Source organism: Leopardus geoffroyi, chromosome A1, assembly GCF_018350155.1.
Source record: "Leopardus geoffroyi isolate Oge1 chromosome A1, O.geoffroyi_Oge1_pat1.0, whole genome shotgun sequence".
NCBI lineage: Eukaryota > Metazoa > Chordata > Mammalia > Carnivora > Felidae > Leopardus > Leopardus geoffroyi.
This window is the reverse complement of record NC_059326.1, coordinates 7,139,323-7,166,928: the sequence shown is the minus strand read 5'-3', so window position 1 is coordinate 7,166,928 and position 27,606 is coordinate 7,139,323. Positions and strand designations below refer to the sequence as shown.

Below are 27,606 nucleotides of genomic sequence, written 5' to 3'. Positions count from 1 at the left end.
ACTCAAGATAGAATTCAGAAAGGGCGGTCTCTTGTTGGCTCCCAAATGCGCTCTCCTCAGCAAACAGCCTGACTCCACACTAGGCCTCGATGCTCACTTCTCCGCTCTTCTCTTTGAGGAGAAATAGCTACTCCCGCAGAAGATCTGGCTTGGGACGAGACGTTCTTGTAGTAGAGGGTTTGTTGGCACTGAGGGTGTGGAGATGGTCAGAATCCTACTGCACAGGACTGGAGTTTCTGTGAACATTGGCCTGGATATATGACCCATACAAGTGTCCATGATACTTGAAGCTAAAAGAATGGATATATAGGAGAGAGAAGAAGTGGTCATGAATGAGAAAAGGTGCCTCTTGGGAACCCAAGCCCAAGGACTTTTGCCTCCTCAGTGTCACCGTTCAGTCCTTCACCGTGGTCTGTGGATCTCCACCCCTCACTTCCATTTTCCCTGCCCCCTCTCCGGCCTGTCCCCTCAGTGCTTCTCATCTACTCTAGTGGAATCAACACCCCGGCCTCCCCGCTGCCTGCTCTGAGATCTGGCACGACTCCAGACCTCTTTTTACTCTAAGCGCTGACATTTCCTTGCTTTTCTCTTCACCGCTTAACACATAACCAATCACAGAAAATTATTTCAGTGTACTGTCTTCCTCTGGTGACTATAGCCACCTGGATTGTACACATGGTACAGATCTGTGGGTATGTACCCATAATGCCGTGCATGTAATAAGGGCCCAGGAGGGGCGCCTGGGTGGCTCAGTCGGTTTTGCGTCCGGCTTCGGCTCGGGTCACGATCTCACAGTTTGTGAGTCCGAGCCCCGCGTCGGGCTCTGTGCTGAAAGCTCAGATCCTGGAGCCTGTTTCAGATTCTGTGTCTCCCTCTCTCTCTGCTCCTCCCCTGCTCGTGCTCTGTCTCTCTCTCTCTCTCTCTTTCTCAAAAATAAATAAACATTAAAAAATATATATATATATATAAATAAAAAATAAAATAAAAAATAAGTGCCCAGGAAATGCTTGCTGAATCAATAAAAGTGTGGATTTAGATATAATATCCGATCAGGAATAGCTGTCTGCTTTATTAAAGCAAAACTTAGAAAGGCTAGGATTTTTAGCTCTTGAAAAGAAACGTCCAGATGGGGAAAAAGACCAAATGGGCTCCCAGAGCAGCGAGGATTGACCTTTCCTGGGGGTTCCTGGCTTCGGTTTCCACTCCCGTCTGGATGCTGCGTCTCACAATATATCATCTCCACTTTACCATTCGGGCCCCACACCCCTCCTTCTTTGCCGTTCACCTGGCTGACACAGACTGAACTTCTCGCGTTTTGTTTTTTACCAAATCCTAAGAGGGACTAGGAGAATACAGGAAGGATAACTAATCCAGCTTATGTAAAATCCATTTTCCGATCCTGCCATAGCCAGCTACTTACTGTCTTACTGTATTTGCTGTCATTTTATGATGTCAGTGCTCTGGTGGCATGAGGTTGGCACAGCTCTGTGGACACCTTACCTGCCTTCCTTCCTTCCCAGCTCCTGGTCCGCTGCTCCACGGAGGAAATCTTGTGGCCGATTCCCCAGGTGCATCGCCCCTGGCATTCTGATACCTTGGCGGTCAAGACCAGGAGAGCCAGACTACCCTTTCCTGCAGCTTACATAGTGTTCTTTCTTTTTCCCCTCTTCTGGCCTTCCTAGCTATAATTAAGTGTACATGTATTTTTGTATGTTGTTCTTTGCTGCCAGCAATGTGCCGGTATTAACCTTTTTATACATTTCTCATTCTTTCTCTATATTTTAAAGGTAAAAACAAATGCTTTGTTCGTATTTGCATTTCTTGGAATGTAATTGAGGTTAAATAGCTTTCAGGTTTTGCTCGCTAGTATATTTCATCTGTAGGCTTTTTTCCGTTCTGCTCTGGAGATTCGTTTAATAACACAACTGAGTCTGTATACCTCAAATAACAATCTAATTCTCTGAAATTATTGGCTGTAATTTTGGGAAGTAACTCAAGGCTGTAAATCCGCATTGTAGAAATTCCAGTGCGTTATTGTTGTTTATGGAGGCATACGTACTAACAACTCTAATAATGGCAATCTTAAATCCAGTTTAGTGATTTCAAATTGATACACGTATGTAAGCGATGAAGCACGGGAATCTTCCCCCAAAACCAAGAGCACACTGTATGCGCTGTATGTTAGCCAATTTGACAATAAATTATATTGAAAGAAAGAGAGAGAGAGAGAGAGAGAGAGAGAAAGAAAGAAAGAAAGAAAGAAAGAAAGAAGGAAAGAAAGAAAAGAAGCGAAAAGTATGAGCAAATAACCTGATTAGTGAATTCACAAAGAGTCTCTTCTGTTGTGGGCCCTGACTTCTCATTGGCCTTTAACTGGCTTGTCAGACTCACTGAGTAAAACCACACCACCTGCCCAAATATGGAGAAGTATTTATGATCGTTCAAAAGTGAACACTTGGAAAGAAGGCTACTTGGTATTTTTTTTACTACCTGGTCGTCTTACACTTTGTACAAGCTGCATAAATAGTACAGCATGAGCCAATTTGAAAATACCTTAGAATCGATACAATGGTCTGTTTCCAGACCAAAGAGCTAGCTGGCCTATGCTTTTAGTTCCGCAAACCATATGCAGTAACAGTGTGTGGCTTTGGTTTTCCAGCACACGCGTGCACACACGCACACACACACACACACGCACACGCACACACGTTGTTCTCTTAAATAGCTTCTTTTAAAAGGAGAACCATATACCCTTAGGGCCATTTGCTGTGCAGAATTTTGAGCAGTTTGGAGAAAAAAAATACTGTTATAAATGATATCAATATCACTATTAAAAATAATATATATTTTAGAACATTATTAAGAGTAGGTGTTTTCAGTACGATCTGAATTGTCAGCAATTTATTCACGCCTGGTTTTGAAGAAAAATGATTATAGTCATGTGTTGACCACATTGTTACAAACTACATTTGACTAGCAAATCCACTTCAGGCTGGCTTTTTAGAAGCTGCCTTGAAGTTCTGCTCTTGACCCTCTATTATTCAACCTTTTAATCAAGGCTTTGCATGGCTACCAAATGCACAAATGTTGCAAACTTGGGAGAATAGCAAGTCTGTGTGACATGTACGATCTTTAATGCCTGCATTTTAAAAGGTATCAGTAGGCCCAAATCAACAAAATTCAAGTTACTAGTGCTCAAAACTATAAACCCTAGGTGGATAGGAGGGGGGAGGGCCTTTTGTGACATAGATTCACGTGGAAAAGATTGAAGGGTTTGGGTGATCACAAACACCTAACCCGGAGCCTGCCACATGACCGAGGCTCATAGGTGTTGATTTCCTCCTCGTGGTTGTTTCAGACAGATGAAGAGAGGAATTCTGACTGTGATAAGTGTCAAGAATGGTGCCAACCCCTTCTTCTGACAATATTCTGGTGAATAATTGAAGCTGAGTATATTTTCTCTGTCAGGCTACATGTCCAATGATTCACTATCCTCATTTCAAGATTAAAGTTTAATAAATGTTCTGTGAGTACTTAGTTATGCTTGTTGTATTAGATGTTACACTTGCGGACTAAGCTAAAGACTTAGAGTGAAACTATAATTGACCTGCTCTTCCTTAAAATAGAAATCACTGGGGCCCCTGGGTGGCTCAGTCGGTTGAGCGTCCAACTCCAGCTCAGGTCATGATCTCAGAGCTTGTGAGTTCGAGCCCTGCGTCGGGCTCTGTGCTGACAGCTCGGAGCCTGGAGCCTGCTTCGGATTCTGTGTCTCCCTCTCTCTCTGCCCCTCCCCTGCTCATGCTCTGTCTCTCTCTGTCTCTAAATAAACATTAGGAAAAAAAATTTTTTAAAAAGAGGAGGGGGGGCGCCTGGGTGGTTCAGTCAGTTGAGCTTCCGACTTTGGCTCAGGTCATGGTCTCGCGGTTTGTGAGTTCGAGCCCCGCGTCGGGCTCTGTGCTGATGCCTCGGAGCCTGGAGCCTGGAGCCTGCTTCCAGTTCTGTGTCTCCCTCTCTCTCTGCCCTCCCACACTAATGCTCTGTCTCTCTCAAAAATAAATAAAAAGCTTTTAAAAAAAATAAAACAAGATAGAAATCACTGATCTGGAATAGGATTGTGACCCTGGAATGTGTCACTTTCCTTAAAATAACGCTCGGTTTCGTTTTTGTAGCTTACGTGTGTTTCATTTGGAAAAGCAAATTCAATCCAGTAAAACTTCAATTTCTGTCCCATTAGAGCTAGTATTATTTCATTAGCACTTGCCTTATGCTGCTGCTGTCCGCACATTGCCCTCCTGATCTCTGAAGTGTGAAGGAGATAGTGAACACATCTCACGGGAGAGGAAACACACTCACAGAACTTCTGTAATTTGCCTGGTGACATTCGGCTTGTACATGACAGGACCAAGGACTCTAATTCAAGACTGTCATTGAAGCCCATGTTCCCAACTACTCTTCTCTACTTGGTGCTAGTCATTGTAAGTTAAGTTTAGGAACCGTGTATATTTTTTTAATGTTTATGTATTTTTGAGAGAAGGGGAGACAGAGAATCCCAAGCAGGCTCCAGGCTGTCGGCACAGAGCCCGACGAGGGGCTGGAACTCACACACCGTGAGATCGGGACCTGAGCCAATCAAGAGTCGGAGGCTTACCTGACTGAGCCACCCACACGCCCCAGGAACTGTATTTTAAAACATCTTGGGGGTGCTTTTCTTTGTGAACAGTGACTGTGTATCATTTTCGCCATGTTAGTTTCTTTGGGAAGCAGTATGTGGACATTCCTACAAGTTGAGAAAAGGTCGTCACGCTTTCGTCCCAATTCTTTCTTCCAGGTCAACAACTGTAACATCAGCAATGTATCCCACAACTATGCCAGAGCCGTCCTCTCCCAGCCCTGCAGCACCCTGCAACTCACCGTGCTGCGAGAGAGGCGCTTCGGGAACCGAACACACAGCCACTCGGACGGTAGCTCTCCGCGGGAAGAGGTCTTCCCCGTGGTCCTTCACAAACGGGACTCTGGTGAGCAGCTCGGCATTAAACTCGTACGAAGGACGGATGAGCCAGGCGTGTTTATTCTTGACCTGTTGGAGGGGGGGCTGGCCGCTCAGGACGGAAGGCTGAGCAGCAGCGACCGAGTGCTTGCCATCAACGGACATGACCTGAAGCACGGGACCCCCGAGCTTGCCGCCCAGATCATTCAGGTACACGCCGGACGGTCATCCCGTTTGTTGGGCCCTGATCACCTCATGTCGGTGTTTGTTTTCATAGCAGGAGAATCCAGGGGATATTTGATGCTTCGTGGGGAAATCAAGCACGGCTCCCTAAATCCTTCAAAATGCAAAACGCACACTCGTTTAACTTCCTTACCGATAGAGTCCTTTCTAGAAAACTATATCCCTGCGAACACGTAGCCTGGCTCTTTATAGAGTGAAGGCTCTACAGTTTCACATGGGTTTCTCATTTGCTCCCTGGGCTCCCCCCAGTCCCAGACACAACAGATCTTCATCTGTCCACATTTAACAGGTGAGAAAAATAAAGCTGGAAGGAGCTGTGATTCCAAGTGTGACTTACACGCTCTCCGCACTCCCCCTCTGTGCTTCAGGCTCCATACAAATGGGGGGGAAATACTTTTTTTTATTAAGAGTAACTCTAATCCAGGGGCGTCAGGGTGGCTCAGTCAGTTAAGCATCCGATTTTGGCTCAGGTCGTAATCTCAGGGTTCGTGGGTTTGAGCCCCACGTCGGGCTCTGTGCTGACAGCTCGGAACCTGGAGCCTGCTTCAGATTCTGTGTCCCCCTCTCTCTCCGCCCCTCCTCGCCTCCCTCCCCCCCCGCCACAAAAATAAATAAACATTAAAAAAAAAAAAAAGAATAACTCATCTCTATAGTGCCCTTTTTTTAAAGGAATTCAAAGCATTTCAAACGCATCATCACTTGTGTTCTCACAGTATCTCTGTGAAGTGAGTAAAGATAGTTATTATTAGAGAAAAAACACATTTTCAGTAAGAGCATTAAGACATATAAAGTAGAAAGTCTTCTGGTTCTACAAGCTGCCATAGCATCTGACGATGTGGGTCTCCCCTGCAGTGATAAGGGTGACACAAAAATGTGTTGTTGTTGTTTATATTTTTTAAGTGAGCACCAGAAAACCCTCTTACATACAGGAAGCCAAGCATTAATATGATCGAGCATCAGGAATTAAAGTGGGTTGATAGTCACTGAGAAATGTATACAGCACGCAGAAGCAAGTAACAATGACAATTTAGGCTCCTGGGTAAGAACACCCAAGTTTCAATCCCATATAATTTACTCCTTTTCACACATGTTTGGTTCAGTGTCACGTCAAGAACACACATGCACAGGAACCAAAATACTGCAGTAGGAGGGAGATTTGGGAATGGGTCTTCCGTCACAGACTTGAAGTTTAAAACAAATTGGCTGCCTTAAAATGTCAGCCAATCAGAGGCAGCAGTGGTAACTTCCCCTGTGGATGCCATCCAACTGGTGCACCTGTGAGCACGAGTTGTCGGGGGGGGGGGGCAGGGGAGGGACTGCTGGCAGGGAGAGGGGACAAGAAGAAGAAGGTTCACACACTCATGGGGCTTGTTAAAGGAAACAGGAGAATCGCGTGGGCTTTTATGAAGTGAGAAGTCAGGTCCATAAGATGGAAGGAGCTGGGTCGACTGTATATTTCAGGCAAATATCCTAATGCCTAAGTAGGCGGGCCTCACGAAATTTCTAACCAAAACGTGAGAAAAATAGGTGCACGGGTAGCAAATACATTTGAAATTTTTCCTGGTAACATATGATATCTGGAGTTTTATAATCCACATAGATAGTTGTGTCGTATTTTGCGCCATAATTCTCCTCAAATCGTAGAAAACTGAAGTTGCTCAAGTTGTTTCTTTATGAAAAAACTGATAAATCTTACTGTTCTCGATTATGAAAATAGCATGTGCTCCATGTCTAAAAAGGAGACTAATGAAGACAAAATACAGAAAATAAATAAGGAAGTTAAAATCACATTCAAACTGAAGACCCCAAGATAGCAACATTAATATTTTAGAGAAGATCATTCCAAACATTTTTATGTATGCGTCCACGGATCGATAGAGACATTTTACATAGATATTTAACCTATGTGCTCATCTTGCAAATTCTGAGTTTGCCACCCTTGATGTCCACAGTAGGTTGTAGACTTCTTACCCTGAAAATAGACTCATCATCACATAGCTGTGTAGTAGGCATGTCGTACTAAAACGTATTGAATCATTCCCATTGAAAGACTTTGACTTTTTTTGTTTTCAAGTTTAAGAGATTTTGCTAAACTTGCCCAATACATACTCCTAGCCACAAGGCATGCCACTTATTTGTGAATTATAGGTATTGTCATTTTGAGATCCTGCATTTTTAAAAATCTTGACTTTAACAGAATTCTTTGGCAGTGTTTGAAACCCTGAGGTATTAGGTGTGCAGTCTATTTAAAAGTAGCCTAAACCTAAATGTTGGTCCATCGTTTAAAGCCTGTATGTCCACTTCCATCACAAGCCCAGAACTTTGTCTTTCAAGCAATCAAGAAAGATCAAGGATTTGTTTCTGTTAATGGGTTTGCATTTTCCAGTAAAGGCGAAATACCGATTGTGTTCGGTGGTTGCAAGTGTTACACAGTAAAGAAAACAATTCTGTACATTGAAATGAAATCACAAAGGGGCTTTCACTCATCACACCTGAAGTGTCAGAATCTTAAATATCAGGATTCTAAACATTCTACTTTGGCATTTATCCTTTAGATCAAGCCCCCAGACTCTGGCCCCCTGTGAAGTGTTGTTCTTTCGGTTCTTTTGAAGACCTCCTCTGAAACTATTTAGTTTACTGAGATGCTTGAATAAGCAAATGATTTTTAGTAGGGCCTTAAAATTGGTTATCACTCATGTTCCCAGTTTAATAACTGAAAATGGAGTGACTTGTTAACATTGCTGACTATAATGATGGGGGAGGGCCCTGCTTTCCACCGCAGCCCCTTAAAAGCAGGCTGTCAGATTTCCCCATGGGAATAATAGTGAACTTGGAAACTTGTGGTCATGACCAAGAATCAGCATCACATAGCTCAGGCCTGTACATTTAGAAGCAAAGATAAAAATAGCTTTAACAAATATAATAGATGTGAATCTGTGTTTGAAATATATATATATATAAATATATATAAATAATGGACCTCTAAATTCAAGGTGATAGTCATGAACCTCTAAAGTAATTGAATGTAACATTTAAATGTATGTGTGTGTGTATGTGTGTGACATATATATCTGTGTGACACAGTATACAATGTATATAAATACTATAAATACTATGAATAATACAGTATACAGTGTATGTAAATACTAATCTTGTTTCACAGGACCTTTGTTATTCTTTTCAGAACTGTTTGAGCTGATGTCCTATTTTTGACTCAAATCTGTAGCAAGCAGAGACAAAGCTGTGCATAGTTCCATTGGTCATTACTCTCAAAGTAGCCACCCTGGAATTTATTTCAAAAGTCACCTGCCTTCTGATTCAGTTTTGAATCAGCTCTTCCTTTTCTTTTCTTTTCTTTCCTTTGCACTCTCCCTCTCAATGCCAAGGCCAATCTTGAAGGGGTTACCCTTCAAGAAATCATGGGGAGATCAGAACATGGGCAGCTTGACTGCTTTGCCTTGCTTATTTCCTCGGTATTTCCAGGGTCGGGGAGGGCCTGCCCAAGAGGTCTGCATGTGGGTGTTTTAACTGCAGAAGCCTTAAAATACTGGTTCCTGAGATGAATTCCCTTCCTCCCCACCAGCAGGTGCCTGCCGTCCCCACTTAGGCGAGGCTCCGGCACAGTGATGATGAGTGTATTGAAAATGACACTGCCTTCAATTGTTTAAATGAGAAGCATCATTAATGACTGGTGGTTGTGTATGTGTGTTTTCTCCAGGCTAGTGGAGAGAGGGTGGATTTAACAATTGCTAGACCAGGGAAATCCCAGCCTGGTAATCCTGTCCGAGACGCAGGAGCTCAGAGTAGCAGCCAGCATCATGCACAGCCGCTGTACCACAACAGACCCAGCTCACATAAGGTGAGGCGTTGTGTTTGTGTGTTTTCATTCACCTCCCCTCAGAGGATCATGGTTGCCATCTGGTAAGCTCTAAATGAGGGCTGTTATTCTGTTGGGAACGGCGAATACAGATGTTTGGGATGTGAAGTGTGTGTTTGGCTACCTTGAGAGTCACTCTGTAGTCTCAGTTCCTCATCCCTTACTAAGGGATGGTGTCTTAATAAGAAGGTCCTTCTGCCAGGTGACTGATGAAAAGTGTTTGATCTTCTAGAAAAACCTGTATTTGTTTGGTCCTGCTTGAAAGTGGGACTCGTCTTGGTTTGCTCATTTAAATGTAACAGTCGGTTATGTGATTGAAAAAGCATAATGAAGACAATGATTGACAAGTCTATACTTAGCCATTGGGCAGGTTGTCTACAACAGAATTGGGTCTGTGAATAGTAAACGTAAATCGTACATTCTGATAGCCACGTGCATAGTACATTTCTTTTTATGTTATAGCTTACAGGAATACTTCCCTAAATCATTTTAAATTCCCGTATGTTGAGCTTTTTGCTTCTTCTTTAATATTTCACTGGATTTACAATACTCCTAGGTCATTTATCTGTGCTGAAGAATTTGGAGACTGTCCCACCTTAGTTGTAGGCATAAAACAGTGGTGCTTTACCGCATTCTCAGTTTTATTTACCTCGCTTGATCTTTCATTTGAACCCAACTTCCAGTAGGCCAGGATTTTTAAAGCAATGAGGTTTTGCAACTGTGCGAAATAGCATATAGGAAACTTCCTATAGTTTTTAAGCAGACCAATAAATAAGTTTTTATTTAGCGAAGCAGTTGAATTTTACTTAAGGCGAGTGACCTTGGAAGCTCAGAGTTAGCTTAAAGTGGCTTCTTAATGTAAGCACAACTTGAGAGAGTACCTCTGGAATGTCACAGGTGCCCCAAGAAAGCATCGCTTAAAGGCACGAGTATTTTTGGCCCATCAGGTTTATCTGGTTCTCTGAGCTGAGGTACAGACTTGTCCCTGGTCGTTGGTTCAGTTAATACCTATAAGAAATTATAACCACAGACTTGTTCTCCTTTCTGAACAGAAAATGAAATGTGTGCAGGAAACCTATAGTTTTGTTTTCACAATGATGGCTATGAAAAGGAGTTACTGTTTCAAATAGGAATTTGAAAAGGAAGTGTTCATATAGCCGATCCTTGCTTTACAAATTATATATATATATATATATATTTTTTTTTTCCTCTTAACTCTACTAATTCTTATTCTTTAATTTTATGTGGCTGTGTTTTTCATAGTAATGCTGAATTAATTCTTATTCTAGGTCCTCTACAAACCTGATTGGTGGGAACAACCACATGAAATATACTTTTAAGCATTAATTTAACAATTTACTACTAATGCACAGCATTTGTGATGTCAAATCCTGATTTAAAAAAATAAAGGTGTCCTAGGGACACAAACGGAAATTCACCAGAACAACCTGTTCAGAGAATAATTGTGAAAAATTAAAGTGCACACTAGTCTACATAGCTGCTTGAATAAACATTCATGTGGTGCCAAGCCCTTCAAAGTTTCATGAAGCATACCAATATAATCTGGGAAGTTTGCCTAAAATGTGTACATCTCAGCCACATAGAGGAATAAAACAACCACCTTTAATTGATTAAATATCTGACGGCCGGAACTTCTCACATAAATATACTCAAGGCTGACTTTATCTGGGTTGTCTTCCTAATAAACTGGCTCTTGCCCAGTTTTGAAGATGCTGACATAGATTTCATATGGTAGGATACCGCCATGAGGCATTTACAGGTTTCCCACAAGGTCAAAATTTTCTAGGAACGCTCGGCTGTTACTTCAAGTAGTTCCCTTAATAAAATGTCAAGGGGCGCCTGGGTGGCTCAGTTGGTTGAGCGTCCAACTTCGGCTCAGGTCATGATCTCGTGGCTCGTGGGTTCGAGCCCTCCATCGGGCTCTGTGCCGACAGCTCGGAACCTGGAGCCTGCTTCGGATTCTGTGCCTCCCTCTCTGCCCCTCCCCTGCTCATGCTCTGTCTCTCTCAACAGTGAATAAAGATTTAAAAAAAAATTTTTTTTCAAATTTCAAGAGTGGATTCCAGGACCAGAGAAGAACAGATGGACCCGGAACCCAGGGCTTGATTAACAAATACGCACCTGTCAGCTCTACAGAAACGTTACAGTTCTATAAATATAATTCATACCGTTCTGTCATTGATTTGTTAGTCGTGTTAACACTTATCTTATTATTACAATTTCTCCTATAGTTGATAAGTGTTAGGAATCTTTTGAAACATTAGTTTCCATTATTACACTTGATAGTATAGTACCCTTGTAGTGTGGGTGCATATAATCAATATACATGTGCTTGCATCAGTTCACATCCCGGTGCGGCCACTTACAGCTGTATAATTTGGGGCAAGTTACCTGACCTCGCTAAGGTTGTTCCCTCATCTGTAAAATGGGGCCAACAATAGTATTCATGTTCAAGATCATTGTGAAGATTAAAATAAAATAATGCGTGTAACGCCATTAGCTTTACCCACGGTAAATCTTCAATAGGTGTTGGTTACTATTGCTATTTTAATATTAATGTTGCATACGTACACCTTGTTTTTGATTGAGTTCTAATTCAAAAGAAAAGTCATGTTTTAAATTCTCCCTTTCTTCTAGGAGTGACTCAATCATAAGTAGCAGTAATAAATGTCAGTAAAAATTGCTTTTTCCTGAGAACACAGTTTGCTGGGAATTTATTTCTCTTTATTAACTTTTTCAGAAAATTCAGTTATTTCATATCCTTTTAGCTTTTCATGAAGGTTATGAACATCAATTTGCACCTGCTTCCTGATTGAGCATTTTCATAATCCTATGAGTAAGAATCAGAAGATAGGTCTGTGGCTTATTTCGGGCAATTAATGAAGCCCACACTTTACTTTTGTACTACTCTACTTTTCCTTCAAAGAATACAGGAGAGAGATGGACATAAGATTCATTGGCTTGTCTTCAGAATCTTAAAACCCCAACGCATTATTTACTTTTATGGAATTGATCATATCTTGGAGGCCAAGATCATTATACAAATGATGTGTTTATTTTACTTTGACTTCCGTATGTCACAGTCCTGAGTGTTTTCTGTCCCATAAATAGTCGGATGAAAATACAGCAGTCCAAAGTTTGACCTTGTGATCCCCAGTGTTCACTGTAGTGTTTGTACCATGAAGAACTGTGTGTTCCTTCTATAGCAGGTGATTTTAAAAAAGACTTTATAATTGCCACAGTGTTTTTTCCTTTAGTTTACGCTGTCTTTTCTTCAGCTATATATTATTTTATTATCCAGTAAATTTTTTCTCTCGTGTTTTAGGATCTTGCCCAGTGTGTTACATGCCAAGAAAAACACATCACTGTAAAGAAGGAACCCCACGAGTCCCTTGGGATGACAGTAGCTGGAGGCAGAGGAAGTAAGAGTGGCGAACTGCCCATCTTTGTGACCAGTGTGCCACCTCATGGCTGCCTTGCACGTGATGGCCGAATCAAGAGAGGTGAGAGAGGGTCTTGAACAGTTACACTACATCTTCTCCCTGAATTCAACGCGTGTTTTAAAAAATAACACATATCTACGATATTTTCCATTAAACATGACTTCTTTGAATCCTTTAAAATGTCCCTTCCATATAAAGCCTCTCTTATTATAAGGTTAGAAAATGCCTAATGTGAAGGAAAATTGCTGACGTTTGACGATGTTTCCATTATTTTCCAACAGTTACTCGGTTGGATTATTTTATGTTGGAAAAGACCCTCTGAAAGATTGAACACTTCTCACATGATGGCAGATTGGATCCTCTGAAGGACTGTCTCACTAAAATAACAAATATTGCTTATGTAGTAAAGTACCCATGTGGGAGGGGTCTCACAGAAGAGGTGAAGTGGGAGACATTCTTAATAAAAAGACATAGTTTTAGGGATTAATTCATTTATAATTTGACACTCCGTACCCCACCTTCCATCAGTACCATGTAATTTATAGAGGTAGGGATGGTGGTGGTAAAAATAGCATTCTTCATACACTTGGTTTGTTCATTTGGGAAAGTGAGTCTTAATAGCTATTTTTCCAAGAATGAAGTTGGATCCCTACCTCACAACATACATGAAAATTAACTTATAGTGGATCCAAAACCTAAAAGTAAGAACTAAGACTTTTTAGAAGAAAACACAAGCATGAATCTTCATGGCCTTGGATTAAGTAATGGATTAGTCAGTGGTTTTCTCAGATAGGACACCAAAACACAAGCAACATAATAAAAATAGATAAACTGGGGGGCGCCCGGTGGCTCAATCAACCGTTAAACACCCAACTTCGACTCAGGTCATGACCTCGTGGTTCGTGAATTCAAGCCCCGTGTCAGGCTCTGTGCTGACAGTTCAGAGCCTGGAGCCTGCTTCGGATTCTGTGTCTCCCTCTCTCTCTGGCCCTCCCCCACTCACAGTCTATCTCTCTGTCTCTCAAAAATAAATAAACATAAAAAAAATTTTTTTTAAATCCCCCCCAAAAAATAGATAACTGGATTTCATCAAAATTACAAATTTTTATGCTGCCAAGGACGCCGCCAAGAAAGCAAAAAGATAGTGAAGGTGAAATGCACAGGATGGAAGAATATATTTGCAAATCATGTATGTGACCACAGACTCCTATCTGGAGGACATAAAGAACTCTTCCAATTCAATAATAAAAAAGACACATAACCCCGTTTTTAAATGAGCAAAGGATCTGAATAGACATTTCTCCAAAGAAGATACACAAAGAGCCAAAAATCCCATGAAAGGATACTCCATGTCAGTTGACGTTAGGAAAATGCACATCAAAACCACTCCCTACCCAGTAGGATGAATAGAATAAAAAAGACAGTAACAAATATTGGCAAAGATGTGGAGAAATTGAAACTCTCAGACGTTGCCAGTGGGAATGTTTTGGAAAACAGTTTAGCAGCTCCTCAAAGTTAAAAACCGGGTACCTCCTGACCTAGCAGTTCCATTCCTGGAGAGATGAAAACATACGTCCCCCACGGAAATTTGTACATAAAGGTTCATAGCAGGATTTTTCATAATGGTCAAAAAGTAGAAACACCCAAGTGAACACCAGCTGATGGATGGATCAACAGAATGTGGTACGTCCATGCAATGGATGTTATTTGGCCATAAAAAGGAATGTAGTATTGACACAAGCTACTATATGGATGAACCTTGAAAACGTTATGCTAAGTGAAAGAAGCCAGTCACAAAAGACCACGTGTGGTTGCATTTATAGGAAATTTCCAGAACAGGCAAATCTATAGAGACACAAAATAGATTAGTGGTTGCTCAGAACTGGAGAGGGAAATGATTGCTCATGAATACAGGGTTCTCAGGGGAGGGGTCCAAAAATAATGTGTGCTGGTTACACAACAATGTGACTATGCTAAGAACCATAAAATTGCATACTTGAAAATGAGTGAAATGAGTGGTATGTGAATTACACGTTAATAAGGCTGCTATTGTTTTTTAAAAAATGTTATTTGCCCAATTGTGGAATTTGAGGTAATTTTATTTCCTTCTGTTTATTTCATGTTTTCTAAGTTTTCTACAGTAAGAACGTTTGCTTTAATAATGTGAAAAATAAATGATGAATTGGGAGAGGAGGATTTTCCATAGGCTTTCTTGGTACCTACAAAACTAATCTTTTCCTTCCTAACCTTTTTATGTAATCCTCATTACCCTTTTTTTATTATATTATGGCAAGGCAACAGACACTTTTTTTTTTTTATTCCTCAAGCAAGAGAAGATGTTCAAGTCACAAGTTTCATTTCTTTGTGTAGGCCCAAGGATATCTTCTCTTTACGTAATCTGATATGTGCACACTAAACAAACTTTGTAGGGCTATCTTTATGTATAAAACAGTGTAACTGTAAAATAGAATATATTAAAAATTCATTTCTAAGAGCAAAAGATCAAATAATTTTCTAATAGAAAAGAACTATAGAAGTCACTAAAGCTCAAAGAAGAGAAATAAATGTGCCCAGGGCCTGTACCTAGCAAAACTCAGTCTAATGATTTGGACTTCCAGTTGAGTCACAGTGCCTCGAGCCACACCTTTTCCTACGTATTATGACCCTATCTTAAAGTTTTGAGTTGTTCTGGAATGTTCTCCATGAATTGGGTTTTTCCTCAGGATCGTAAAAATTACAGAGAAGTAAGAAAATGGTCTTTGACCTCATGTGAGTTATTGGAACCAACCTTTGTTGATTAATTTACAAATAACGGGACGTACAGGGAGATAGTCACTCACTGGCTTGTCTCCTTTTTCTCGTTTCTTCGTTTGAACAGGCGATATATTGCTGAATATCAATGGCATCGATCTGACCAATCTAAGTCACAGTGAGGCTGTGGCCATGCTGAAAGCCAGTGCCGCGTCCTCTGCTGTTGTCCTGAAAGCGCTTGAGGTCCAGGTTGTTGAGGAGGCAACCCAGACCACGGAAGAGCAGCTGAGCACCTTCAGCGAGAATGAGTATGACGCCAATTGGTCCCCGTCATGGGTCATGTGGCTTGGGCTTCCAAGGTACTGACCGCTTTTGACCCTTACGGAGTAATCATCCTTACAGCCACTGTCAGTGTGTAACACCATAAATTCACTCATCCAGGGAACGAAAAGGTTTTAGTCCGATTTGCAATAGCAAATCAAGTTACAACAGAAAATGGTAATTTTTCTCAGGTTATTATATTCTAAAAGGTAAATTTAATAATAAGAACTAGGCTAAAAAGACTTAATGTATCTATATATAAAAATAATAGGGGCATCTGGGAGGCTCAGTTGGTTATGGCTCTGACTCTTGGTTTCGGCTCAGGTCATGATCTCACGGTTCATGAGTTTGAGCCGTGCCTTGGGCTCTGTGCTGACAACTCAGAGCCTGGAGCCTGCTTGGGATTCTCTCTCTCCCTCTCTCCCCCCCCCCCCCCCCCCCCCCGCTTATGCACATGCTCGCCCTCTTTCTCTTTCTTTCTCTCGAAGTAAATAAACATTTTTTAAAAAAATGAATAAAGCCATCTGTCCATTCCTATTAAGGTTCGTAAGTGGACCAGCCATGAGATTTGGATGTTCAGCCTCTTGCTTTAGAAAAGCAGTCATTTCCCACCATGCATTCTGATATATGCTTAGACTTCGTGTGCATTTTTCACCAGAAAAACCAGGTCAAAGTGTGGGGCCTTTCCCTATTCCAGAAGCTTTTCTGAAATCCCTTTCTTAATCCTTTTAGCTCCCTAAAAAGGCAAGGTCTAGAACTCCGTTTTTGCTGGACGAGAGAGTCTTTAAGCCACACTGTTGGGGTTCAAGAGTAGGCGTGCCTCGCCACCTCAGTGAAGAGTTCGCTGCTTCCTGATTGTCACCATCAGGGCATGCTGCAGGGGGTCCGTGTCTGGTCACGAAAGCATTTGCAGCCCCCTGATGATGCTCGTTTAATTGGGTACTGAGATAGGGAGAATGTGTATTACTGTCTTTGTTTCCAGATCACTTTAGATTCCTAATATATAGAAGAATCCTAAAACTGAACTGTGATGACATATTTGGACTCTGAGCCAAGTATGAAAATGACTGCTTTTTTACAATAAAAATAAACAATAAGAACGCCAGTTTCTGAGCCATCTAGCACCATGTGGGTTTAATTTTTAATAACTAGCATTTGTATAGTGCTGTGTGATTTATTTAAAAAAAAGTACTTTCATATAACACCAGAAAGCACAAGGAAGGTTGGAATTCGTCGGTAATCTAACTTCCCAACTTGTCCTCTTGGTTGAAAAAGACTAAAAAGGCCTACAACCAATAGAATTCACGTCTCAGGGGCCTGTAGGGGTCAGTTGGAATGGTTGCCGAAGACACGCTATCTAAATTGTGAGGTTTCAGCCATCAGAGGGGAAGCTCATTTATCTTGCTAAATACTCAGCCCTGTCACTCTGGACCTAGCAAGTCAGGAAGGCCCCTTCGCGCACCAGTGGGTGAGCAGGTGCCTTCTGCTGTGCGGTGGCCGAGCTGGTCCACACCACTGCGGGTGGACAGGCGGAGAGCCACTCGCACTGCCCTGGTGCTCCTCTCCGTTTTCCTTACCTGCTTCCCGGCCTAGTTCTGGGGTCCGCACTTCCCCCGTTGTGTTCCGAGCATCTTCCGGGGTGCCACGAAGAGTAATGAAAATTTCAGGTGAAAAATACGCAGCACGATAAAGTCTGTTTTGGGGTCCACCTGTATCAAAAGAGTTATCTGTCAGGAGGAGGTCACTATTCTGCAGAGTCTTGGGGGCGGGGGTCTCTGTTGTGCCCAAACCTGTACTCCCAAGCACGTGGCAGAAGGGCCACTACTCTAGGTGCGGGCAGCCCCTTTAAGCAGCTCTGCTTCTGACAAGGGAGGCTCCCCCACTGCAATGTGCTAGGAGTGCCCCGGACATCTGCACACCAGACAGAGCGATTTGTTTTGTGTTGTTGTCATCATTTTTTTGCAGGAGATTCGGAATAATGAAAGTAACCTACGTTCCCCTTAGGCTACCAGGCCAATGCATGGGGACCCTGCTGTATCTTAGAAGCCTTTTTAAAAGCCCTTTCTCATTGGTGAGCTAAGAAACTAGACCAGATTAAAAGTTCTGGCATTTCATAGATCACATGCAGCATTGGCTTTATTAAGAACTGTTTTTAATAGATTACAAACAGGAAGCCTTGCCTTAGAGGACTTTATATTCAATTTTATCTAAAAAGGAAAGATACTTTTTTTTTGTTTGTTTAATTTTTTTTTTAACGTTCATTTATTTCTGACAGGGAGCGAGAGACAGAGTGTGAGCGGGGGAGGGACAGAGAGAGAGGGAGACACAGAATCCGAAGCAGGCTCCAGGTTCTGAGCCCGATGCGGGACTCAAACTCAAACCGGGAGATGGTGACCTGAGCTGAAGTCAGACGCTTTACTGACTGAGCTGCCCAGGTGCCCCAAGATATTTGTTTCTTAAAGAGAGATTTTTTTTCTGTGTCGTTTAGGTGGAGTTTTTTTCTACTTTTACGTTTTTATTCACTGCTCGTTCCCAGATCCATAGAACTCTGAAGTGCCCTATCCTCCAGACAGATGGTCTGGAGCATCTCAGGATCCCTGGTTTAAAAAAAAAAAAAAAAAGGTGGGGGTGGGGGGAGATGTTTTTTGTTGTTTTTTTTCCCCCTATTTTGAGTTCCCTATTTATTCAGAGCCTCCCTTAAAATGCATTTTAAGTGAAGGAGGAAAGAACAACAAATAACTCTTCACATCGGTTAAAAAGAATGTTTTCTGTCTTTTTGGGGAACTCACACAACGCTCACTTCTTTCATTTGAGTGCCGAGATCAGGGGTACCAGACCGCTTCTGTACCACTTTTTTGTAGACACAGATTGTGTGGATACAAATGGATGTCAGCACCGAGGACGTTGTTGACAGTGCAGTGAGCAAATATAGGCACAGAACCATTTTATACAAATGTCTACGGTGCCACTTGTAACCAGGTGTGTTTGTGCGTGCATGCCTGCGTGCTTGTGTGGGGGGGCAGGTCTGGTATCTTCACCTGGGAAAAGAAGACCGAAAAAAGTGGGAGAAACTCCAGTCCACCTAGGACTCGCTAGAAAACGGGTTGTCGGCATAACGTATCTGGAAGGAAATAAAGCAGCCCGTCTTACTTCCCAGGCAGTGACAGCATAACATGCTGTGGAGTTAGTTACAGCAGAGGTGAGCAGGGTATAAAAGCCTCCACGTTAATTTTTTCCTGATCTTTCTGTTTATTACAGCGCCCTTCACAGCTGCCATGACATAGTTTTACGAAGAAGCTACTTGGGAAGCTGGGGCTTTAGTATCGTTGGTGGATATGAAGAGAACCACACCAACCAGCCTTTCTTCATTAAAACCATTGTCTTGGGAACTCCTGCTTATTATGATGGAAGATTAAAGTGAGTCTTCATTATGTCTGATCATGTGATTCAGCTTTACTGTGATGGGCGCCATCGTGACCAGGGGTCAACTCCCAACCCAGCCCGTGGGCTGTTGTCATAAATAAAGTTTTAGCGGGACGTGGCTGCGTTCGCTGGTTCGCACGTCCTCTGTGGTTGCCCCTGAGCCACGGCGGCGGCGATGAGTCACTGTGACAGAGACCATGCCGTTCACAAAGACTAAAATATTTGTTTACTAACTGGCCCTTTACGACAACCGTTGGCCAGACCAGATCTAGACTGAAGCATCACTTTACCGTCTTGCCTCCGATAGCTCTGTGATGCGAATCTAATGACAGGAGCCAAACCTGAGTCATCTGATGAGACGCACTGTGGTAGGACAGCTAGCGACGAACAGTCATTCCACACATTCCCCCTTAGGTCCAGTCCTGTCATTAGATGACTCTGCTCTGTTTTTCTCCACAGCACTTATGTCCACCTAACATTATATTTATGCAAGCTCCGTGAGGGGGGGGTGGGAGGGACTTGGTTGCCTCTATCGTTATATTCCTGGCCGCGACAACAGTGCCTTGTGTATACAGTAGGGTCTCGATAAATATTTGATGAATGAATGTATGATAGCTTACCGTGTGCCAGGCACAGTGCTGAGTGCTTGCGTTGGTATTATGGAACCTTCTTAACAGCCCTGGGAGGTCAGTGTTGTTGTTGCTATTTCCGTTTGATAAACGAGGTAACTTAAGTGCTGGAAGGAGAAAGAAACGTGCCCACAGTCAAGCAGCTGGAAACGGTTGACTGCGGTTCGCACCCAGGACTGTGTCTCCAGGGCCTTGGCTGGGAACCCTCTGGAAGTCCTCAGCCGACCTCGCGCAGCCTCTTTCCTTTTTCAAAGCTCAGGTGCTGGGAGAAGAAGGAGGGGTTACGTCAAGAGATCCTACGGACTGAGAGGAGACGGGTAACGAAGCTCTTAGGGCTTAGTTTTTGAGGGGAGGGCCGGTTCTTAAAAAGTAAGTGTTGACGCACTAGACAGGGTGCCGCACACATGGAAAGCGTATACCGCTCACAGAGAGAAAGTGCCATTCACGTGATCTGGCGAAAAGTTGTCAGGGTCAGGATGCTCTTGATCAGGCTTGTATTGACAGATTGGGGGGAACATCCGTATTTCAGGCGGAAGGAGTAGGGGCAACGTGAATTAACCATCCTCTTCGCTAGGTTACTCCACCAGTCTGGGTCTCAGAAGTTTACTTTCCACCTGCTACTGAGGTAGCTCACAATAAGCTGGCCTGTTGGTGCTACAGACTAAAGAGGAAAAATCATAAAGGATACAGAGGCCTTCAGATTTGTCGTCCATTTGTGATGAACCTGTCAGAGGACAGTAAGCGTCAGCAGCTGACGACAGCTGAAAGAAAAGGAGGTGTCCGTCTTATTCTCGACGCGATTGAACCCTGGGACGTATGCACTCTAAGAATGAGAAAGAGGACAGTTAAAATAATAAGCAATCCCCTCGGGTGCATTAGTTAGTATTTCTTAACGGGGCAGCACGTTTATTCTCCGAATTACATTTGGCTTAAGCTTGGGCGAAAATTACTCTGCTCGTCCTCAAAGCCACCCAGCGGCTACAGGAGCGGTGGGCGTACAAGTGCCCTTGATTGGCAGGGGCAGGCCAATCTAGGCTGAAAAACGGCCCCGGGTGTTTTGCAAGGTAGATCATATGCGCTCACCGTTGACAGCGAATGGTTACGCGAAGCTGTGAATTTCACGCTTAAGAAATCTCAGGCTAACCTTTTCTGATCCCATGAAAATAGTTAACGGTCCGTTTCTGTTTCTCTTTGCCCAGATGTGGAGATATGATCGTGGCGGTCAACGGCCTGTCGACTGTGGGCATGAGCCATTCTGCTCTAGTTCCCATGTTGAAGGAGCAGAGGAACAAAGTCACTCTGACAGTTATCTGCTGGCCTGGCAGCCTGGTGTAGGTTCCGAAATCGGTTTCGAGTCAGGCCCTTTCCTTGTTTGGGCTTTGTTCACTAGCCCTTGTAACAAGTTCCTGTGCTTAGAATTCAGACCCTCCGTCGTCAGAATGTGACCTAACGTGACCGATGAAGTCTTCCCAAACTGTGACCCGGCCAGCTGCATCGGAGGACTGGTGGTAGTTCCTTGGGTCCACGCGCCCCAAGACTGGGATCAGGGAAGCCAGTGGCAGTAGCATTTGCTGCGCTGTAGCCACGGTGCCACGAACGGATCCCTGGAGATGGTACCCCTCCCCCATTTTTTTCCCTTCGGTGCCAACATTTCAAAACTTCCTACCGTTTATAAAGTGATTTTTCTGACGTATTTGACTCCTACTTTAATCTCTTAGTACTCATAGATGATGAAGACAGAAGTCTGACGCTACTGAAGAGCTTTCTACAAAATAATGTACCAGTAATTAGGATGCTAGGTAATAAAAGATCGCGTTTTCCAGGGACACAGGAGGTTGGGAGGTTAATTACAGTTCCGTGCTGGAGACGGCAAAAGCAGCACTTACTTAAAGAAGTCCAAAGGCATTCAAGATTCATCTCCAAAGGAATGTTTTGTTATGCAGGAAAATTTTGGAGCGTTTTTTGCTAAAATTCATTTTCTAGCGTTTGTATTGTACTTGTCAGCAGTCTTGACTGGACATGCTTTCTGTGATGCAGTTAAAGTAGATAAAGGTAAAACCGTATTGCTATTCAATACGCACTCATATATATCACAACTCAGTGTAGAAGGTACCCTAGCTTTATTTCATTCTGAGACGAGCCTTGAGTGTTTTAGAAACCCTTATTTTTTCCCCCCATTATTTCTCGTGAACTTAACCATTTCAAGAAAAAGCCTGAAAAGTCCTGGATTTTTATCGAAAATAGTAGGTTTTAGATGCTTATTATCTTTCAGTGAGTCCTTGATCACTAGGCTATCTCTTGTTTTTCCTAAATGTTTCTGAAAACTACGACCAGCCCGTTTTGTTCGTCCTTCACTCCACGTGGTTGTCCTTTGGAAGAACCCATAAAGAAGCGAGTAAGATAAGAAATATCTTTACCTTGCTAAGATTATGCATACTTGAAAAAAGTTTCACTTAGGAACCTAGTTCAGAACCTGAGCTCATTTACAAGTGACCTCTGTAATAAATGGTATTGTTTATCAGAGAATGTATTTCGAAAATACTACAGTATATTATGAGCATGACCACTTGATTTTCAAGCTAGCAGTTGCATTGCTAGGGCTTTATTGTGGCTGTAGCATGTCCCTGGTTATTCCTGGTAGCTTTTTAGTGATTTTTTTAAACCGATCTCTTTTGGATAAATAAGAAATGGCAACAATAATTGCTACCGATTCGTTCAACCCCTTAGCTACACTGTGTATGGTCAACATATAACCAAGATACAGTGGAATGCTTCATACAGTATATTACTGTTATGTGATGATTGGCTTTTGAAGCAATTTGGTATTGACGTGCTTTGATATTCTAATCGACATGGAACAGGTCTGTTTGTTGGTTTTTTTTTTCCTGCTCCCCAGATAGAATTTTATATCCTACTTGGCTATTTTTTTAAACATTTTGTAAGAATGCATCATTTCTTGGGGAGCGACCATCCATCAACAAATACCCTAATGGCTACTTGGTTATACATAAAATACTTACCTTGAACCTGGGGGTATGATGAGTATTTTGGAAGAAGGCACTTTTTTTCAACGTTATTTTTATCACGGAAATCTCGGCCTCGGCTGAAGCCAATTTGGTTTGATTACAAAACGCGATGGCTTTTGGTCAGAATGACATTTGGTGATGGAAACTTGTTCGTAATTTATTGTTACTGTTGAGATATTTGAATTTTCTCATTTTAAGCGTAAATAGTTCAAATATTTTGATTTGTTCTGTGCCTTCGGTTTAAATTATTTCAGGATTTCTCAAACGTGTTTAAATAATGGTGTGATAATCATCCAGGATGGAAATAAAAGTCATCCTTTCCATGACAGTGACATTGTCTCTTTTCTGGAGCAGCAGATAGTGACTCCGTATGCCATCCTTGTATGTGTTCACGGCACCCCTGTTGCCGTCACCGCGCCCCGCGCTTCGAACCTCAGAGTTACAAGTCCACCTTCTGATTCTTACTCCTGTAGGCACAACACGTTGATCCCTGCTGATCGATGGACATTTTGCCCACACGGTAGCTCCAGATCTGTGTTGCCCAATACGTGTGGCTACTGAATCCCTGAACAGCGACTGGGCCACGTATCAAAATGATAATACCTTGGATATACAGGCTGATAGAAAATACAGTTATTTTTTTTAACCTTTATTTTTGGTGGGTTTCCTGCCCATCTTTTTCTATGCATTTTTTCCGGTCTTATTGAGAGAGAACATACATCTCTGTGTACGTTGAAGGCATACGGCGTGATGGTTTGGGTTTACGTACACTGTGAGGGGGTCACCGCAAGAGGTTCGGCTAACCTCCGTCTTCTCTTACCGACACCGTAAAAAGAAAAGACAGAAATTTCCCCTCGGGATGAGAACTCTCAGGATCTACTTTCTTGACCGTTTTCTTGTATATCACACAGCGGCGTTAGCTATAGTTGTCGTGCACATAACATCCCTGGGACTTTTTTTTTTAATGTTTGTTTATTTTTGAGAGAGAGACAGAGAGAGGGAGACACGGGATCTGAAGCAGACTCTGAGCTGTCAGCACAGAGCCCGGCGTGGGGCTCGAGCTCGCGAGCCTCGAGATCATGACCTGAGCCTAAGTGACACACGTCACTGCTAAACCCACTGAGCCACCCAAGCACCCCTTAGGACTTCTTTATCTCGTAACTGGAAGTTTGTACCTTTCGACTGCCTTCCTCCAAGTCCCCCTCCCCTTACCCTAAAATATCTTACTAAAAATTGATGTCACCAGTTTATTTTTGCTTTTTTGAAATTTATTCGGAGAGAGAGCATGAGCATGTGCAAACACAAGCAGGGGAGGGGCGGGGGGGCGGGGGGGGGGGAGAGAATCCCGAGCCGACTCCACACCGTCAGCACAGAGTCCCACACGGGGCTCGATCCCAGGAACCCTGAGATCATGATCTGAGCTGAGATCCAGAGTTGGACGCTCACCCGACTGATCCACCCAGGCGCCCCTTTTTACTTTGCCTTAACGTGGTTATCAGAAAATTGGAGATTACTATGTGGCTGTGCCTGTCGCCTCTATCACAGCACTTCCCGGACCAGGCGGGCCTGACCTGCTTCCTGGCCTTCCGAGGGCTTTGCTCATTACCTGCATTAAAGAAGAAAAAATTGTAATCAAAGAAACTGCTCCCGATTTCCCGGTAAATTAAGTTCAGATCAAGGGCTGTGCGGTCTGACCCCTAATCAGGTTTTCTGGATGGCTCTGTGGTCCCATTTACCCTCTGTGACTCCGGCGGGCTCCCCACGCCCCCAGGTCCTGCTTCCGAGGGCTCCCTATTGCAGCCCTGTGATGCGATCTCTTCTGTGCGTGGCCGCAGCGTCCCACGTCTGGTGTCCCATATCGGGAGGCGTCGCTTGGATGCTGCCATCTCTAGCTTTCTCTGGCTCCTCCTCCCCGCTTTCAAGAGAATTACCCTCCTTGTGAGGGTGCATCTCAGCAGGCCTCCGTATTTGCTTCTGTTGTGGCTCTGACCTAACCACCCTCACAGTTGCAAGAGCCACCTTGCAGTTCTGAGTGCGCCCACACCCTGGGTCTGCAGCCCGCGCTGTCTGGGGACTGAGGGCCCCTAACGTCGCTTCTGCAACACGGACATCCGTTTTCTCGTGCGCTTCCCTACCCCCCGCTCTCTCCGGTCTGAACTCTTACCGGTAGCTGTTCTAGACCCTAATTTTGGTCACTGCCCTGGTTAGGGATCTGCAGGGAAAGGTCACAGCAGCTTGGCCCGGCAGGAAAGCCCCTGCCCGCCGCTCACCTCGCTTCCCCCACTCCTTGCCTCCTTTATACACCATCACCACCACGCCCGTGCCTCCGCAGGCTGACCTGGCTCTCGTGGCATCACCTCCTTGTGGGAAATCCTTACCAACCTCCAGGGGCAGGCACTTTTTGCTCCTCTGAAAGGTTTTGTTAAATTATACTTTCGTGGCCACGGATATGTACGAGGAAGAAGAAAAACTTGCCAGGTAGGTGCTTGATTACCCCTGCCTGTAGCAACCTTTAAAATTAGACACTAGAAATCAGAGATTCTATACCTTCCAGAGAGCCCAGGGTTCTCTAGACGGAGCATGTAGGCCTCGTGTCCTTTCTCTGTCCCAGGATCCCTTCCAGGACGCCACACGACATCTAGTTATGCCTCCTGGGGCTCCCCCCCGGCTGTGCCATTTTCTCAGACTCCTTGCTTCTGAGGATCTGGACGGTGTTACACACCCACCAGGGACACTGTAAGACGCCCCCTGTTGGAACGTGCCTGCTTCGCTTTCTCGTGATTGGAGGGGCGGGGGGGGGGGGGGGGGGGGGCTGTGCGTCTGCGGGAGGAAGATGGCCAAGGTCAAGGGCCATTCTCTCATGGCCTAGCGACGCTGCATACTGTCAGCGTGACTTGTGGCTGTTGGTGTTGACCTTGCCCACCCGGCCTAAGAGCAGTGCCCGTCAGGTTCTTCTCCAGGAAAGTTGCTTGCCCTTCTGTCTATACCGCAGTCGTTGGACAGAAGTCACTATGCACGGCCCACATTTAAGGCGTGTGGATTTCCACCCTCCAATTATTTTTGAGCTGGTTGGGGAAATGAGGGGTCTCTGGTGCTGCTTAGGGAGGCCACCTGGGGTGGGAAGAAGGGAATGTCGAAGATCGAGAAGGGTTGTTCCCTCAGGATACTGCACGCTATGAGCAGACTTTCAAACAGCGGGGGGCCACGCGCTCCAAACGAGCCGGCGCACTTCCTCGCGGAAAGAACGCGGTCTGCAAATTCTGTTCGCTCTTGCTTCCGAACCGGGTTTCCGGTCCCTTGTACAGGAAAGCGGGCCGTTGCTTTAGGACTCCTCAAATGGTTGAAGCCTGCGATAAGTGGCTGGTTTAAATCTGAAGTCAACAAACGCGACTTTCAGCTCCTAACGGTACTTGGCTCGTGCATCACGCCCGAAGCCCCGCCCCCCGCGTTTCCGGACAGCAGAGTCCCATCGATTCCGAGGGAACCAGTTGGGAATGTGAAAGCTCCGAGCTGCAGTGAACGTGGCACTTTCTATAAAGACTAAGCGTCTTGCATCAACATTTAAAAAGGGAAAGTGGGGTAGCCACGCTGCATGCTGGGGTGTACTCTTTCCGAGTTGCCTTATGCAGCTGCAGAACGCCGGTGCACGTCCCAGGGCCCGACGGGGCTCTCTCCCACCCGTGCAGCCATCCACACGAGAATTCACCCAGCACCTACCGTGTGCATGACGCACAGACAGGCTCCGGATCACTTCTTTGCAACACCGGGTTGCACCTTTTCGTCCTTCGGGCCTCCCTCCGTTTACCCGTCTTTGGCGATAAGATCGCGCAGGTAGGTCACACAGCAGAGGGGACTCCTACCCAGGCCCAGGCGAACGAGTCACGAAGTGAGCGCCTGTTCGCTTAAGTCTCTCTTCTGGGCCTGCGGAAGGAAAGGTTTCAACGCCCCGGGGGGCCTTGCTGGAAAGCTCTTGCCACGGCACAGCGCAAATCTACTCCATTCAACTAGGCGAGCAGTTGATTTCTCTGGCCACGCAAAAGCTCTTTAGAAGTAAAGTTGGACTTGGGGCGCCTGTGTGGCTCAGTCGGTTGAGCGTCCGACTTCGGCTCAGGTCATGATCTCACTGTCCGTGAGTTCGAGGCCCGCGTCAGGCTCTGTGCTGACAGCTCGGAGCCTGGAGCCTGCTTCGGATTCTGTGTCTCCCTCTCTCTCTTCCCCTCCCCTGCTCATGCTCTGTCTCTCTCTCTGTGTCTCAAAAATAAATAAAAACATTAAAAAACAAAACAAAACAAACAAAAAAAAAGAAGTAAAGTTGGACATGTGAACCCAGCGCCCACCGGTTGCGAAACACCCAAGGATAGAAATGGTAAAATGTAAGATCACGGGAGTAAAAGACGAGCCCTTTCTAGCACCTCCCCGCACGCGGCAGAGGGCAGGCCTCCAACCAGGGGAAGGGTGGCGGCGTGCGGGGTGCTGTAAGATTTCCATCTGCACTCCGGTGACTCCCCTGCACATGATGCTTTGAGGCAGGCTGTTTTGCAAGCTTCTACGGGGCCTCAAAAGTCTGCAGTTTTTAAGGGTGAATCCAATAGCAACCCCTCCTTGAATTGCCCAAAAAGCGATGACCGGTTCGAGAGGTCAGGTGAGAAATGTCTATCGCTGAGGCTGCCGTGTAGAGACGCGACAGCTGTCCGGTCGGTGTCGGGGTTCTGAGAGTGGAGGCAACTGTCAAAAATAAAGGACGTTCCGGGGTGCCCGGGGGGGCTCGGTCAGTTCATGATTTCGGCTCGGGTCATGAGTCAGTTCACGAGCTGGGAGATCGTGACCTCCGCTGGGCTCTGTGCTGACCGTCAGGAGGCTGCTTGGGATTCTCTCTCTTCCTCTC

General features: G+C 44.4%; 1 protein-coding gene across 2 annotated transcripts in view; it reads left to right on the top strand.

Moving 5' to 3' along the window:
* Positions 1-23,049, top strand: part of LNX2 (ligand of numb-protein X 2) — a 79,493-nt gene extending 56,444 nt beyond the window's left edge. The window contains exons 5-10 of one of the 2 annotated variants that reach the window (XM_045464523.1): positions 4,829-5,197; positions 8,949-9,089; positions 12,454-12,631; positions 15,450-15,681; positions 18,902-19,060; positions 20,895-23,049. In XM_045464523.1, the coding sequence (XP_045320479.1) occupies positions 4,829-5,197; positions 8,949-9,089; positions 12,454-12,631; positions 15,450-15,681; positions 18,902-19,060; positions 20,895-21,030 (1,215 nt within the window). In that variant the 3' untranslated portion in view covers positions 21,031-23,049. The remainder of the gene's footprint in view (positions 1-4,828; positions 5,198-8,948; positions 9,090-12,453; positions 12,632-15,449; positions 15,682-18,901; positions 19,061-20,894) is intronic. The other variant, XM_045464601.1, reaches the window with a different exon arrangement.
* Positions 23,050-27,606: the final 4,557 nt, after the last annotated feature.